Source organism: Monomorium pharaonis, chromosome 9 (assembly GCF_013373865.1).
Source record: "Monomorium pharaonis isolate MP-MQ-018 chromosome 9, ASM1337386v2, whole genome shotgun sequence".
Taxonomy (NCBI): domain Eukaryota; kingdom Metazoa; phylum Arthropoda; class Insecta; order Hymenoptera; family Formicidae; genus Monomorium; species Monomorium pharaonis.
Genome location: NC_050475.1, coordinates 5,351,202 through 5,368,870, shown reverse-complemented (window position 1 = coordinate 5,368,870; position 17,669 = coordinate 5,351,202). Strand labels below are relative to the sequence as shown.

Sequence of the window (17,669 nt, the reverse complement as noted above, 5' to 3'; positions counted from 1 at the left end):
GCCCGGTTGATTGAAATTTATGTTTTAATTCATAGTCGAATAGGCGGGAATGGCAAACAACGTGCGCGCATGGTCGTTGACGATGGACCACGCGGAAGAGAGGGCGACAAGCGATGGAAAAGGGAAGGCATAGCGAACGAGAGGGACGGAGGGATGGACCAGGAAAGGGTGCGAGGGCGGGTCATCTCGTTTCTCTGTTTGCTGTTAATTTACAGTGACGCGCCGCGGCTGAGTGCGTCCGGCGCTAATAAATTTCTAGAGCCACCCCGGCAACTCGACACTCCCTCCCCCCTCTCGCCCCTGCACTTTTCCCGCACTCCCGTTTTTGCTATCTCCCTTGTCTCTTTTTTCCCCCCTCCTCCTGCGCGCGAGCCACCGCAGCGACGAGATATTCCGGCCGCATTGAACAGCCTGTCGGCGCCGCATCGCCCGGTGTAGCGGCTCGGAGAAAAAGCGACCTGTAAACGTGACACGCGACCGCACGCGGGGATTTTGTATATTTGATCAAATTGTAACCATTACCGCTTGTGCATTACGAAAATTTCATTTTAATCGGGCAGCGACACTGCAGAGCACTTCGAGCAACGAAGCGGACCCTCGGATAATTGCGAAACAACGATGCCCGGATTATTGATCCTTTTTTTTTTGGAACAGCACTGTATTACAAATAACATCGTAAGAACATTATTTTTTGTAACCTCATACTTTGAAATTTTTTTATACGAACTAATAGAGCACCACATGTATCTCGTAACGATTGACATATTGCATTTTTTGTGATGTAAAATGATATTTCCATCAATTAACGTAGAATTTATTTTTCGATTCAAAAGATTGGCAAAAGATATTTAAAATTTTGAATCTTTTCGTAAATAAAATGCAAAGAAGAAAATAAAATCTTTAAGAGAACGAAAAAGTAATAATTGTTTACAAAATAATAAAAATGTAAAGAATAGATGCTTCACGAGCTTTGCTGAAAATGGAGCTAGTATATAATGCTGGATGATTATAAGTTTCTAGAGTTCTCAGTGCTAAAGTGCTATCCTCACTCTAAACTCGTTTCCTGCAATTTTTTCCACTTTTTTTATTCGCGGCTTTAACGAGGCTCTAAAACTGCGTCATTACTATCGAGCTAAAGTAACTTTCTTTTGAACGTAAAGTAATGCAGTCTGTATTTTCTCAAAAGTGGACGATACCTCGTGCAAGGAAAGTCGGAATCTTCCCTCCGTTCCTAAACTCCTTGAGAGTTTACAGAGTTTTCGCATTTTTTTAATGTCCGAAAGAAAAACAAGCTTTACCTTTTGATGATAATCTTATAAAGCAGGATGTATCTGACAAAATATCCGTTGCATTGCATCGTGTGTACGATTTAGTCTGAAAATTTATTTCCGTATGAAACTTGATGCAATCTACTGTTACGAGGGTACATAGAAATGTTTTAAACTCTCTCGTATTATTCTATTTAATATCCATGCCATTTCATGGTTTACTGTCATAAATCAATGCGCCGACGAAAACTTTTCAGTTTTGTTTCCTCGCATCGTAATATCAATATATGCGATGATGCGAAATCACCAGCAAAACATATCGGAGCTTGAGAAAGTAGAGCAGTAAAAAGGCCGACAAACAAAGTGACGGCCGCTAGGGACGGTAAATTTTCATCGATATACAAGGCAAAGCACACCGTGAGAAATGGCGTTGCGAGCAAATTGTACTAGCAGTCAGTATTTTTGCGCGACAGAGATTTATGACGATCGACGCGTTTCGCGAATTTCAGGCAGTCCGCTCGTGTTTGCTTCAGTATTTTCGAAATGGACGTTATGGCTTTCTCTGTGCAACATTGAGGGATTTTAAAATGGTTACAGAGTTCGACATTGAAAAATATATTGAAAATAAAATATTTTGTTGAGAAACTCACACACACACACGTGTATATATATATATATATATATATATATATATATATATATATGATGTGTATATACATACACACACATATATCTGTTATAAATTATAAGGTATGAGTATGATCTGGTATAAGTTGCGAGGAATGATAAAGTTCTAACGAACTTAAAGTTTAATTCGTTGCCCGAAGTTTCGCTGCATCCAATTATCCGTGAATTAATAAAGATAAGAAATTGCGCTTTAAGAGCAAAAGCATCGATCAATTCCTTAATAAAATTTATTGCAATAAGCACGCTATGCACACACCGTTAAAATCTACAGTCAAATTTTACTCGGTCTCAGCCGTCGATTTAAGAATGCTCGATCATGTTTAAATTTACACGGAATGGGAGCAGTCGACGATTTTGTGTGGAAGTTTAACCGCTTTCAAATATCTCATTAATTTCTGCCAATGGCAGACGCAAGTTCGCTGTTCTGCTGCAGTTTCGAAACTCCCGGGAGATCATACTCCGGGGCAAAATAAAGAAATGCAGGGAACTTTACTTGAGCTATCCCACTGCGGAGCGGCAGGACGAACAGAAAAGAAATAAGAGAAACAAGTATTTCTTCTTTCTGTTGAAACTGAAATATATGTGACTGTATACGCGAATCATCATCCACGCGAGAAAACAAATCTAATTTTCTAGTGAGATTGACGTACACGACAATGTAAGATATTCCAAGTACATAAGTACAAAAAGTAAAAAATACTGAAACTTAAATATTTTGTAAAAAGCAATAATTTAACTGTTAGAATTAATAAATCTAGAAATGGCATAATTAGAAATAATAATTTTTAGAAGACAATATTTGTGAAAATTTAGGTATTAATTTTTAAATCATGTTTCTAGTACTTAGGGAAGGAAATATATTCTATTGTTTTATATATATATATATATATAGAATACACTTGATATCCTGCTTTGAATATTTAATATGTAATATATTCTAGTTACTTTTCATTAAAGATAGAAAACTGCCTAAAAATTTATAAATTCTAGAATATTAGAAAACTAGACTTGGTTTTTAAAAAGATATAATTTTGTAATATATTAATTACTAAAATATATTTTATATTATAATATATTATACTATATTAATTATCATAATTTATTATTATTATATATTAAATTCATTACAAAATAGTAGTGAGGATATGTATAAAACATCTATATGTATATGTGTAATTTATATGCATTCTACATGTTATTCTATACGCAAAATGTAAAGCAGAAAACAGGAGAACACGTCAGAATTGCGAATATGCCGGTTTCACTTCAATACGACTCATATTTCACTCTGCGTCGTGAAGCTGCGTACAGACATTGCTTCCAGTTTTCGAAACTATTGTGATGTTTTTGTTTGTAACTACTCACCAAATACATACGCCGCCGCTTCTATTCATTCAGCTCTCAGTTTATGTGCAGGCTTATATTTTTTCTCTCATAAAGAATAACTCACACGCACGCAAGTTCGTATATTAAAAATCATTTTATTTTAATTAAATCATTTGCATAAGTTTCATTTTATAATCAATGAGTGTGTGTGTGTGTGTGTGTGTGTGTGTATCTATAATTTTTTATAATCTTATTAAAAAATATAGACACACACACAATTATTGATCATAAAATGAAACTAATGGAAAATATTATTAAATATCAATAAAAATATTATTAAAGAATCTATAGGCAAACTTAGATATAATTTACTAGGAAATTAAAAAATATATTTTTTTATTATATGATATTCTTTTAGAAATCTTTTGTGATATTTTCCATTTGCCAGACTTTTAACTCTTGTAAGCTAATTACATCCAATTAGATCTTATTATTTTACATTACTATAAAAATTTCGTGCTTATAATTTTGATAAATATAAAAATGTGCACTTTTTATTATTTTCTTGAAAAAAATTACTTAATTACTTCCTTTATCTTGATAATTGAGATCAATTCTAAATGAATTTATTCGGAGGAAAAATATCTTTTCTTTTATGTCTCTGAATATCATCTGATCGAGTGAAAATAAAAGAAAATTACGGGAGGTTTTATCGATCACATCTGAACGACTCGATTCGTTCATTTCCTCTCCTTCGATTTCCTGGAGATAACGTCTAATAATAGAGTAGCCTCAAAGGATGAGCTAGAACGATCGAATTGATCGGACGCTCATTATGGAAAGACAAATTTGTCCAGGAGCTATAAATTCGTGAGTCGGTCGTGCGGCAGAAAGTTCTCAAGATCGAAGTTCTGTAGAAACGTAAGACCGTAGAATCGAGGCGGTAGATCAGCAACGGGCACTTTATCAGCTAAAAGTCGGACGTGGTTCGGCCGGAAGTACGACAGCGGGAGGAGCAGATTTACATGCGAACGGCGCATTTGAGTCTGCGACCTCTCGCATTCAAGGAACGTATCGCCCCTTATGGATACGCGCGATAACTCGCATAACTTATGCAATCTCGGCTGCCTTGCCATACAAAGTGGGTTAGTCCGTTATTTCAATGAAACGACGCGGTCGCCGGACGAATGAAATTGTAAAGGATTCGAGAGTGTGAGGACGATCGTTATCATACATAAAGTAACATATATGAGACAAAATAGCATGTCGTGTACATATAGTATAATATTTTAAAATGATGACAAAATATAGCTCTAGGTGTATAAAACAGTGTCAAATAATATTTTCCAAGTTTTTTTTTCTCTTTTTCGTTGTATTAAATTCGAATTTTTGTAATGTGTATATCAAACAAAAGTCCTAAAAATATATTTTATTCTATAAACGTTTATGGAATTCTATAGATTGATATTTATACATTGAAAGATATTAGATTACATTTATAAAACATAATCATTCATCAAAACATACTTTCTATTTTATAAATTCGCTGATGAGTTCGTCGAAAATAATAATTAGTACTATATTACAAGTAATTCCCTTTCGATTCCCCGTCACTTTAATAATCTTTTCTTTTTCCTCGTTTATATATTTCTTCTGCCGCGCCGATGTGCATCGCAATTCGATCCCGGAAAACAATCAACGGAGATCGCGGCAGCTCGGTTTCGTTTCCAATCGGCAACGCGGGTTCAAATCGCCCATAGCTTTTACTAACGGGTTTTAATTAACTCCGCTCTCGAGAGAAGTAATAATGGTAAGTAATAAACGTTTTACATAAACTCGCGGCGGGCTAAGAAATGTCACCCGGGACATCGATTCATTCGGGAAGCGCGGCTTCGTTATTGCACAGTTCCTAGGTGGGATAAACAAAGCATAGCTGCGGTACAAGTCTGAAACAGCCGCGACTTCTCTATCATTGCTCTCGCGACGGGAGTATCGGACGTATAATAACTCCATCATACTCTCGGTGTCTCCTATCTCACCAATTGCAGGCGGCAGTCGAAGTTTTAAAAGGATCTCGCTCGAGTTCGTAAAACGAAACTTATAATCGTTCCCGTTTTATCTTTGCTTTTGCCGATGTCTACCGTGTTGGATACCACGGTAATCTCTGTCAAATGTGTTTTGGATTTATAATGTGGCAAGTTTCATTTACATTTTTTCCAAAACGCTATTGTACTTCAGCATAATTTATCGTGTACTATTGATAATATTTTAATTTCTATTTAAATATTATTATCGATTATATCCTAAAGCCGAAGACAGCCAAAAGAAAAGTCGCGCTTCTTCCTGCTTTTAACAAAATTGCATGTATCTACCGCATTAATGAGGTGAAAAAAAAAATTAGGAATGTTCATCAGCGCGAACGCAACGGCCGCATCGCGACGCGCACGTCCAAGTTTGATTAAGTGGCGGCCGTTACCCGCGCATACCAGTATTAGCGAACTTGCTGGGAACTTGTTCATTAATGGATCGGAGCTCTCGCGGACGCCTTGGGTAAATCCATGCTGTAATCCGATGGACGAGCTCGTCGGACGGCAATTGAAACTGCCAGCGGCAGCCGAACTGCCGTCCCGGGTCGCCCGCAAGTAATATACGCGCGTATAATTAGTTGCGTCGCACACTCGATAGCGCGCTCCGTTGGGGTGATTTGTTGGACATGGTAATTTTATCGCCCATGCATGTCTACGTGGCGTATTTCCGCCGTGGCGAGGCTGTGTGAGATCTGCGAACTTGATATTATCGAGCTGTTGGATGCTAAAAGATAACTTGGAGTAATTATCATTACATATAATTCGTTAATCATTTTGTTCCAAGAATCATTGTCTCCGCGAAAGTATTATGATGTGTACAATTGCTTAAATAATTTAAAATTTTCTAGGTAACTTACTTGGAAACGCATCTTAGATAAGATAATTTTATTTTAAATTTATTTAAATGAATGAGAAAAATTATATCGTTTTATCTGGGTAATTTTAAAGTAATGTCGCTATTAAACAAAACAATTTAGGGTATAAAAAATAATATATGATATATTCATTGTATATATTTTTTTATTTATAAATTTTTATTTCTTAATAAGAGTTTCTTAAATAATTCATTTTAACAAAAAATGTTCTTTTGATTTGAATCACATATGCAAATAAAAATCAAAATTGAAAAATATAGAGAGAATATATATACATATGTGTAATTCATATATTGTAATAACTGACAAAATTCTTTTTGTCAACGTTTTTAAATTATTGAATAATTTGAAGCAGTGTTTCTACTATTTTCTGATTAAAGAGAGAGAGAGAGTGTGTGTGTGTGCAATCTGTTATCTTTGAAAACTTTTTTCTGTTGAAATAAACAGTATTTTGGAAATTAAAGCTAAAGGACTATACTTCATATTTGTTCATATTAATTTAAATAATTTAAAAGACTTTTTTACCCAAGGTAAAGATAATATTCTAATCTGCATAAACATAAGATGAAAGGATCTCTTTATCGAGATAATTACATGTGTACAAATGTGTACAAAAAAAGATATGTAAGAAAAAATTATCTTTCTAGATGACCAGAATTGAATTGTACTTCCGTGTACCGAGCGAAAAATATCATAACATTAAATGAAAAGCGTCGATACTTCAAATAGCGTAATATCCTTAGTGTAGTTAGCGTCGCAAGCGTCATATCCTGAAATACGGCCGGTCAGTAACACGAAGACGGCGGAAATTGATGATGATAGAAGAGCGAGAACTTTGCCGTCCGGAAATTAGTGACTTGAAATAGAACGAGAAGCACAGGTGCGCTTGATAAAAGTATAAGGGTAAATGCTACCGTTATTTGTACATACACATACGTTTACTACTTAAGTCTGCGAGTTTGTTTAGTACTTTCATACGTTATTCTTTGTTTCTACATAACGCATACTTCACGCGGGGGAAGCTAAACTATTATAAAAAATAAACTTTACTTACCTCTTAATTTTATATATTTATATCAGATAACATCGTTTCTTTCTACAGTATAATTAATCATAATAATATAAACGTATAACGCAAATGGATCGAAACAAAAATTTCTATCATTAATATTTAGAAGAATTTTCCAAACATCCATCAATAGTAGGAATCAGGATGAGACAGGTTGATCGGTCATTTAATAAAAACACATATGTTAAAAAAACATTTACATATTTATATATATAAAATATAATACAATTTGTTACAGTGTAGATGATAGTGTAGCGTTTAGATGTTAATATCGAGTGTAAATCGGATAGGTATAAATCTAATGTAAGAGCATTATGGAAGGATAGGGCGCTCGGTGTATGTATATTATAAAGATATAAGATGCCACGTATGTGTTTTCAGCCACACCTATCCGAAATAGGTATCGAGTGTGTAGTAAGGTGCCTATGAGGTTCCCCGGACGTCATTTAAATCTAAAACTATATACAGGATATTCTATGTACACGCACACGCTATACGCTCGGTTTCCTTATATGCACTCTCGCGCTTACGCATTACCGCTCCGATCGCCGCGTACGTTCGCGTCGCTGTTTTTTTTTACAACAAAGGACGCGAAACTCGAGCCGACGATCGCTAATCCTCTACGTACAATACATACATTTTCGATTTCCCAGCATTCACCGTCGTTTTCGTCAAGCTCGCGGCGACGTTGACGCCGACCGACTTTCCCGCGCGCTTCAAAACGGGAATCATATCCACTCGAATTTGGTTCGGTACTCCCGATGGAATAAACATTTTTGTTGGAAATGGTTGGAAGGTGGAAGGCGTCAGTACACTTCACGACGCCACGAAATTCGATTTTCCAGCGTCGCAACGTGAATTTTGCTTTCAAGAGAAAATATTTTTCACACAGTTTGCATAATAAAACTTTTGTATATTACCGTCATGAAAAACAATTTTGTTGTAATTATTAAAATTACTGTATTGTCCTAATTAAACAACACTGAAATAGAACTCGATTTATTAATGGTTATCAAAAAAGATAAAATAGAAATACTCTAAATGTCCAAATTCACATTTTATCAATGAAAATAACAGATCAATTGGAGTGTAAAGAAGTTCGAAGTTTCGAACTTCTTCGAAAGACTTTTGAAAATCGCCTCAGACGTTGTCGAAGAGATGGTGAACGCCAGGAATCGTTACGAAAGAAAGATATGCCTAACATATCTACGTACAATACAAGATCGTCGAGTATAAATGGCGTAACACGTCGCGCTATGTTACTTAACATAATAATTATCCCAGTTTATTAAAGGACATTTACTCGTGACGCTTCGCTTGATTGTTCTGTTCATATCACCGGCGGTTCTTTAGCACCCATTTCACGTCGCCGACGATTCGCGATGAGAGAACCCGCCTGGATCCCCGGCATCCGTCGACGACGTCAGCTCCTCGAGCGAGGACGTTACATCGCGTCGTCCTTCGCTCATCGCGCATCGATTATTACGAGCCATTTGACGAGGTTAAAAATCGTCCGTTGTTCAGCAGATCAAACACGCATGTCCGCGCAATGAAGAGAGAAGGAGAGAAAGACAGAGAGATAGAATCGAAAAGAGAAAAAAACTATGGCGGAATCAGTCGAATCCGCGGAATCAGTCGGAATTTCTGACTGCGGCTACATGTGCTTTAAATGTGGATGATGTTGTTGCGCGTAGGTCCTCCATCGAGAAGAAAACTGTATCGATCGACGTGCCAGATGATAATGCGCTGTCGGATCCCATCGGTATGGTCGATACCTTCAACGAATGATTTATTCATTTCAAAAAATCCCACTTTGAAGGAAAAATCTGAAGCTTCCGTGGAAAAACTCTGCCGCGCTCTCTCGCATTCTCGCAGGCAGAACACTTTAAACGCGACGTGTCTCGTACAAACTTACCGCCGATGTGGGCGCTCCATTTTAAACGAACAAATTTCTCGGAAATATCCGGTAACTCTGTGGCAGAAACTCGCCCGCGCACGGATAACGGGTTATCGGGGGAAAAAACGCTGCGGTGGCAGGTCTCTTTTGCGTAATAATTGTCCGGCGTGGTGTTGCGAGTTATCGAAAATAGTTTGCCGAACAACTACGTGCCATCGAGCACAGTTAGGAGGCACGACGTCATGCACGGATTTATCGTCCGGCAACGTCGATCGCTTTCCATCGCCGGGATGTACAATAATTCCCCGCATTCTCGCCGGGACCACCGGATTGAACCGGGTCCAATCGGAACACAATATTTGTAAAGCAATATATACTGCAGTTCTCAGCAATTTCGATTCGACAAGTACAGTGTGGTTTTTACGAACGAATGATCTTCCACGCTGCTTGTGACCCTTAAGTAGTCGATGATGGGAATTCGCGTTTTTTATGATATAACTTTTCAGAGAATCTCCACGAATAAAATTATCAACGAAAAGAAAGTAACATTTATGAAGTTATAAGTCATTTATTATATCCATAAAATAATTTTAACCTTCTTTTTTGCTGATAAATTCGATTCGCCGCTTGTGGAAATTTACTGCGAACTGAACTGGATATTGCGATTCATAACTCGAGAATCCCGACTACTTAAGGCTTAATACACGGCCATTCGATTGCCCTAAGGTCTTCTCTACACACACACACAGATTTTCCTATGACATTTACGAATTACCAGTTAGTATTAAATTGTAAAACGTACCTACGTGTCCGATACCGATTAGTCGCGCCTACTTTGAAATTTCGCGCTATACTAGGAGGGAGAGCAGGGAGGGATGAAGGAGGGGTAAATCTTTTCCGATCTAACACCGAAAAATATGAATTCGACGAAAAAAATTTGAAATTGATTTTAGCTACAACAAAACTCCCCGTTTCTTCTTTTCTTTCCTGTTAATATCGATGCAAAATTGAAATCGGCAACAGCGCGTGTTTAGGGACACTTCCGTTTCGTTTGATTTCGAAATGAGGTAGAATAAAGAACAAATCCGAGTCGAGAGTCATTTAAATGGAAATTATCAGGAGAAGCTTTCGAATCGAATGCAAATCGCCATGCAGATCGTATCGTTCAAAACGTTCGTTTAGCCCTTGAGAACGTTCACGAGTTTACTAGGCACGTCATCTATATTTATTCGTATCGTGCAGCTGATTAAAGTAAAGCGGCAAATAATAATCAGTTTTACGATATGGTAATGATAATTACAATTAATTAACCAATAAACTGGAGATAAGAACTTTGGTAAAATCAAATAACTTCATTAAAAAAATACATTACAGAATCATAAATCGCTGAATAAATTCATAAATCTATAACTTATCTTATATGTTGAGCAATCGTAAATTATCGCACATTCGCATATCGATTACTCTTTGATAACCGTAACATGAATGAAATCAATAAGAATCACACAATTTATCGGAAAATTGAGTGTCCCTATGTGTCAGATTTATTCAAAAAAATCTCGAAAATGTGAGAGAAAGTGTATGTATGTGTACGTATATTGTGTGTACGCAACAATGTCAAGATGTGTCAAATCGCAAGTATATCGCTTTGTACATTAAATAAAAAATAAATAACCGCCCATATACAACAACGAGCGTTGACAAGCGCGCGTGAATAATGTTATACGTAATAAACTGTACAGAATATTACAAAGAGTCGTTGGGTATGTATAATATATATATATATAATATATATAGTTTTTCTATTTATATATTTATATAAACGTTGGTTAAGTAACACATCTCTTCGTAAAAACGTTTCAACGAAAGAGATTACGGATACGAATCTGTTAGCGAGACTTATAGATTCTCGCATAAAATTACCATCGCGTGCAAATCAACCAATGCTTATACAATCTTTATAAAAAATGCACCTCTATATCGCTACGATCTAATTAACAAAATATACAGACTTCGGCGAGAACCGTGCGAGCACGACGTAGTGAAGTGCGCACACATTTGTTGCGTGATCGCCGAAGCCGTCAGAACAGCATTTCTCAAACGTTGCTTTCCACAGAATTTCACGAACAATTTTTATTACAACGAAAAATAAGTTTCTTGCGACATAATACAAGTTTTCAGATTTCCATATTAATTTTTTGCTAATAGGAAAACGAATGATGAAATTTTTGATTAAAATGAATAAAAATATTGATTTTATTTTATTTAACTTTCTTCGCTTGATTCGAAATTAAACTTTTTCTTTCATAGCAAAATGTACGAGAAAAAATTCAAAAGTTTTTCTCGTTTAAATAAATCGTTATAATTAATTTTTATTATGTCCTGTAACTTGAAAGTTATATGTTCATCTGTTGTTTTTTTTAACCAATATTTTCCATATTTACTGGTTTATATAATTTTCTATAACTAAAAATCCAGTCATAAATGGTCAAATTAAATTGAAAAATACTGTACTGAAAAAACTTCGGAGAAAGCACGCGTAGTACCTTAAAAAAAATTCACGTTCTTTCGCGAATAACGCGACGTTTCGCTCGGTTCTCGAACAGCAAATAAACAGCCAACAATTAAACTCTTTGCGATTAGCTCGAAAGAAGTTTTAAATTAATATTCCACTTTATCGACAAGAGAAAATCGCAAAAATTTGCAAGGATACCTCTCGTTCGGAATCATCGGCCGACAAAATCGTCGTACGTAAAAAGATTAAACAAACATTTATAATGCTCTCATTATTAAATATTACCTATTCCCTCCATCAAGATGGAATAGATACATTTTAATGCGACTTAAAAGTAGTTTCGTGTAGTAGCGCTAAGGCAGTGTTTCGAAATCGATGATGATAGAGTGACTCACAGGTGACGACAGTGAATGGCAGCTTTATCAGGCAGTGCGATCAAGCAGGACGAAATTAATTAATTTAAAGTATAAATGGATAGCGCAATCACCAGTCATTTTCGTATTCAATGATAGAAGATAGATTTGCATAAGCTCGATTTCGACGATCATTTCGATTACTATTTACAACATCATTCTACAACAAAGTTTAGCTCTTGATTACAAATTATTAAAAGGAAAATTGTTAGTTTTATTCTATTATAATTTTTTATGTAAAATATCTAATTATTCATTAATTGTAATCGCATAATTCGATATGTTTAAGTCTATGTATTCTTTACAGTTTATTATTTTACAAAAAATTATTTTGCACAAAACAGAATATTGATTAGGTCCCATCTACAATAATCTATATATAAGTTCTTCGAAGTTTTGATTACTGTGAGTCGATGTATCACGAGGGGCATTGAATATATAAAGAACAGGGAAATTCTCTCATGTTATTCATTTCCACCGCAACTTGCATTATTGATTCTAATGTGCTAAAGTCTACGTACGACAAAGCCGATACATTCGTATCCGAGTGATATCCCGCTATAGCATCATTCTACGCGAGCACGCGGGACATTATAGACTTTTTTTTGCAATAGCGTATTTCGAATATGGTAAATGCAAATGTCCCGAATATAAATAATAATATAAATTTCAGGTGAAAACTGTCATGATGATTCATAGACGTATCGAGCGTAGGGGACTTCCGCTTTTACCGTGCTTCGAAGTATACTGCTCGCAAAAATTCTCTATTATATAACAATGGTGTGCGCGAACGGAAGTCGCGAAAGAGAAAAGCCGATCGTGAAACGAGAACACGATAGATCCGATCTCCCGTGGTCGGTTTTATCCGCGGACAAAAATTAATATGCCGCACATCCACATCCGGCTTCCGGCCTCAGCACAGCGTTATTAACTCTCTCCTTTCTGGATGATTTTCAAATAGCTGAGCTGAATATTTGATTATCGCTATTCCAGTTTCAAGAGTTTCAAAATTGCGTATATTTTCGAAAGCGAAGACAGAGTAAAATTAACAGAATTTAAAAAATTGGCAAATGTCAAAAATAAAAACTTGAAGGAAGAACATTTTCTAAATACACACAGCACGAAAATACTTTACACGTTTGATATTTGATGTTCTTCTAAAAATAACTCTTCTGAAATAACTTTCGTCAAATTATTTGCTTTGAGGAAAGTTATGTTGTAAACAGAGTTTTTTTTTTAGTCAAATCTTCAAAAGAGATATTTCTCTGTAGGGCGTGTCCAATTTAACAAAAAAATCGCGAAATATTTCTAATTTCTTCATTAGGTTTACTCTTTATTTTTTTATGTATTTTAATATGCAGCTATTGTACTAATATAAGAGAGAATTAACGTTATTATTGATAAAACCGAATATCCGAATGTGGCGGATGAGATATTTTCGATGACATGCCTCCGTAAAATTACCATAATTTTATTTCAACACCTATAAGTCGAGATAACGTGGATTCGGTAATTTCCTCTACGTTTTCTATGATATATATATGTATATAGATTTCATCTACACCGAATCGAATGATGATTGCAATTGTCCTTTTCCACTCGCAAAAGTTCGACGTTCTCGACTAAAGGCTGGCGAATTCTTCGCGATACACGCGTGTATTATGTGTATTAAGTCATTACGAGAGGCTTGTAATAAAAAGTACATAAATTCAGTCTTTAAATACTACGCGAATTTCAATACGATGGATAAACTGTTGCACTATACGTTAAATTTCAGAAATAATTTTTTAACAACTTATTGCAATACTATTTGCAATGCAAATTAAATGTCACGAATCAGCTTTGACTGCCTTACTATTCAGTATCGGAGTAACGAAGAGACGGCTGTAACTTATATTACCTACACACTGAGAAAACTATCCGATCAAATTATCCTTTCGAAAAGTAACAAATGGATATTTAGATCGGATAAAAGTCAGATCATGCTTTATTAGAAATGAAATCATCGATCAAGAATGTTCGAAAAAACGAATTATCCATTTAAAAAGTGATAGTATTTATTTTCCATTCATTTTCGGACGTTTCGATGATTTTATTCCCATTAAACCGTAGTCTGATTCCTATCCGACTTTAAATATATTGTCACTTTTTGATACGCTAATTCGATCATTATTCTCCGAAAATTTTTCTCAGTATATCAGTAAGAAACACGATATGGTACACGATGAAGATCGCGCCAGCCGCTAGCCGCGCCGGAAACGTTACGACGCTTCGCGAAAAAGAAAGTCCGCCGATCGAATCAGCCAGAGAAATTCCAGACGCGGTTTCGATCGGAGAATAATAACACTTATCTAAACCTAAGTGTCGCGTCGCTGACAGATTGGCATGTACTTACGCGAACATACGCACGCGCCAGCTGCTGTTACTGTCGCTGTTGTGCACGGCCCACCGCGACGGGTTCGATTGCGATGAACGATCCTGGATCCGAGTGAACTCGAACGACTGCTCGTCCGGCGGCGACGTTCACCTGAACGCAGCGCCGACGACGACGGTAACGGCAGCTAGGATCACCGCCGCTGATACCGTACGGCCGCACGAGCTACCGGCTGTGGGTCCCGCGTCACTGCTGCGGGATACCTTGCTACGCACCAGCTGACCTCGCTCGACCGCATTCGACTCGTCGCTGTCGGGGTCAACGGGCGCGCCAATGTCACCGTCCTCGCTCAACAGCATCGACAGCTTGTTCCGCAGTGGCTTCTTCGCGCAGGGCACGCTCGCCTCTTCGTAGGGCCTGAAGATGCGCGGGTAGTGCACCTCGAGATTGTCCGTGCCGGGCAGGGCGCCCTTACTCGTACCGCACAACGGCTTAAACGTGCCGCTACGTGTGGCCTCCTGGAAACTTTGGAAGTTTGTCACCCAGTCGTAGCTGACTAGCCGTTCCTCGAGCGTCATGCCTGACAACTTTTGCGGCTCTTGGATCGTCACCGGGCTGGAACCCCTACAACAAAACCGAAGTTGCCTCGTAAAGTCACCGTAAGGCTTTATGTATTTTATACATATACATAGTTCACAGAAAAAAAATGTAATATAGCCAATAATATATGTAATTGCGGGCTGCCAACTACATAAAATACTCAATACAATAATATTTGCTATTAATGCAAGTACAATGTTGATACTGCAATAGCATATATTATTGTATTAAGTATATCTGTAGTTGGCAGCCCGCAACTACATGTCTTAGTGAATATATTACTTTTTTTTTCAATGTTAATATTTTCCTTTTTTTTTTGCTTGTTCAGTTTGATAATTATAAACACACATTTTTTTATTATATTCATACGTATTATTAAATAATCATTAAACATTGAAGCAAAGAACGCGATAAACTTTGAAAATTCTATCACAAATTATTCTATTAAGAACGATGAGGTAAATTAGTTGTGTAGCTTAGCGATGGACATCTGTCACTCCTTGAGTCATTGACGGCTGGCACTTTTGTAATGTTCAAATTGTGACTAATAGCCAATTTAGAACGGTCAAAGAGCAAAATGTTGAACGATTATACTTTGCATAGAGCTGTGTAAACTGGTACCCAATGTGCGTCTTAAACGCATCGTAAAACTTTCCTTTCATCCACGTAAACGATTTGATAAAAGATTGTAATAACGTAAATTAAAAAACAAAGAGAATATGAGCTAATGAAAATTGCGCAACAGAAATCATTATCGTAAAACGAAAATTTGTCTAGTAAGAATCTTAAAAGAGCTAAAATTAATCAAATAATTCAAGTACTATTAAAAATATCTTTTCAAAATTTTACGGATGTATAAAATACAATCTTATATTATGTGATTTTTTGACAAGGCAAATTGGTAGAAATATCACTTACTGTTTTAATTTCTGGATTCCCAAACTGTGCAGCACTGTCGGTAGCGAGGGTAAAGAATAACAGAGAGATAATTCAATACGAGGATAATAGAGAACGGACACCAGACAAGTTTCTTCTCTCGTTCCCAGACCGCCGAGCGTAATGGCTCCCCGAGACTCGGACGAGTACGTGCATTCGGCGACCAAGTGATCACCCTGTAATATAAAAGAATCATCTGACGTGTCACCAGACTAAACAGAAAATTGGTATAGTAATGAGTATATGTCGATCCTTTATTGTAGACTGTAAATTTTTAGTGTTCTTACTTTTCAATTCAATTCTGTTATAATACATTTTTACTCTATGTTAACACGTAATCGCGTTTAAGCCCACCCTGTTCGAGCTCGTTCAAACAATTAAACTCAGGTTCATGCCCTGCATCTGTAGCATGTCGGCACTTTACGTGATCAAAGCTATACTTATTGCACGTTAATAAACTTTATAACAAGCTCATAAACTTTCTGATACGTGCTACGGGTTATAATGCAGCTAGAAGTATGTTCGCGGCAACTAAACGAAAGGCGTGCAACGTAGCGGAAACAGAAAAATAAGAATACATTAAAGGACCGCTGTAGAAGACGCAAGTTACTTGCGAAGCGCTTAAGAATACTCTTGGATTATTTTCGAAAAAAAAAAAAAATGAGAAGAAATCTCGGCGGATAGAGTTGGAGATTCTTTTTCCGATTCTTCGCGATCCTCTTCTGTTAGTCAGGGATATTTTATAATTGCGTTAGCTATTGCCGTAGGAAGGAAGAGGGAGAAAGCTGAAGTTTAATAAATTGGCCAATAAATTGGATTTTGATATAACGATTAAAATAAAATCTGACTTAAGCCCGCAATATTCGATATCTCCTTTTCGAATAATTATACTTAAATAGAAGAAGCATCGTCATTCTATTGGGAAACGGAAAATGCTATCTTTCACTAATATTTACGTGCAGTATATAATCGTGTGCATGGTACATCGCACGTCACGCTAGAGTTAAGACTGTACTTACCGGGTACACCTTGACCGGTCTCTGAAGCCTCCGATACTCTTGATAATTAGGATCGTAGTTGGTGTCGGCGGCGATCGGCGGTAGCTCTTCGCTGGCGCGGATCTGCCGCAGGCGGACCTTTCTGCCGAGCTGGTGGGTGTGCATGATCACAGCGAACATGTTAATGCCGCTGTTCGGTATCGTCTGGCCAGTGCAATCGGCGATGCAGTGGCCCTCGGAGACCACCTCGGGCTGGCCGGGCGGTATTATATGCCGCCAGTTCGGGTCGATGCCAACGCTGAGGATACCGGCATCATGAGCCCGCAGTCGATCGGTGTAGAAAAGACGCAGGCCGCTGCTGTCGCTGATGAAGGCGTCCAGCTGCGGGTTCGTGTAGTGGGTCTCCAGCATGTAGTAGCGCGGCCCCGCGTGCGGATTGAGCGCGTATCCGGCCTCCGGCGGATAATTAAAGCCCTGGTGCAGCGAAAGGGAGAGGGAAACGATGGATTATGCAGAAGCCGCCAGTAAATAAAAACAGGACTGACAGCGAGTACGCTGGTCCGGTTCTGATCGGGGGGCCCGTTCTCGTCCGATCTGGTCCGGTCTGATCCCGCCCCCTTCCCC

At 37.3% G+C, this 17,669-nt stretch overlaps 2 protein-coding genes across 5 annotated transcripts in view; one reads left to right on the top strand and one right to left on the bottom strand.

Moving 5' to 3' along the window:
- LOC118647253 overlaps window positions 1-17,669 on the top strand; it is a 164,650-nt gene that overhangs the window by 86,327 nt on the left and 60,654 nt on the right. Inside the window, exons 1-2 of one of the 4 annotated variants that reach the window (XR_004964551.1) lie at window positions 15,051-15,170; window positions 16,062-16,708. The exons of 1 other annotated variant lie outside the window; for it this stretch is intronic. The gene's annotated coding sequence lies outside the window, so the exon portion shown is untranslated. Of the gene's footprint in view, window positions 1-15,050; window positions 15,171-16,061; window positions 16,709-17,669 lie in introns of those variants that run through there. 2 more of the 4 variants (XM_036291759.1, XM_036291761.1) reach the window with 2 other exon arrangements.
- Window positions 7,497-17,669, bottom strand: part of LOC105833922 (MOXD1 homolog 2) — a 208,581-nt gene continuing 198,408 nt past the window's right edge. Inside the window, exons 7-9 of the mRNA XM_012676033.3 lie at window positions 17,067-17,519; window positions 16,030-16,223; window positions 7,497-15,135 (exon numbers count right to left, since the gene is read on the bottom strand). Coding sequence (XP_012531487.1) covers window positions 14,661-15,135; window positions 16,030-16,223; window positions 17,067-17,519 — 1,122 coding nt within the window. The 3' untranslated portion in view covers window positions 7,497-14,660. The remainder of the gene's footprint in view (window positions 15,136-16,029; window positions 16,224-17,066; window positions 17,520-17,669) is intronic.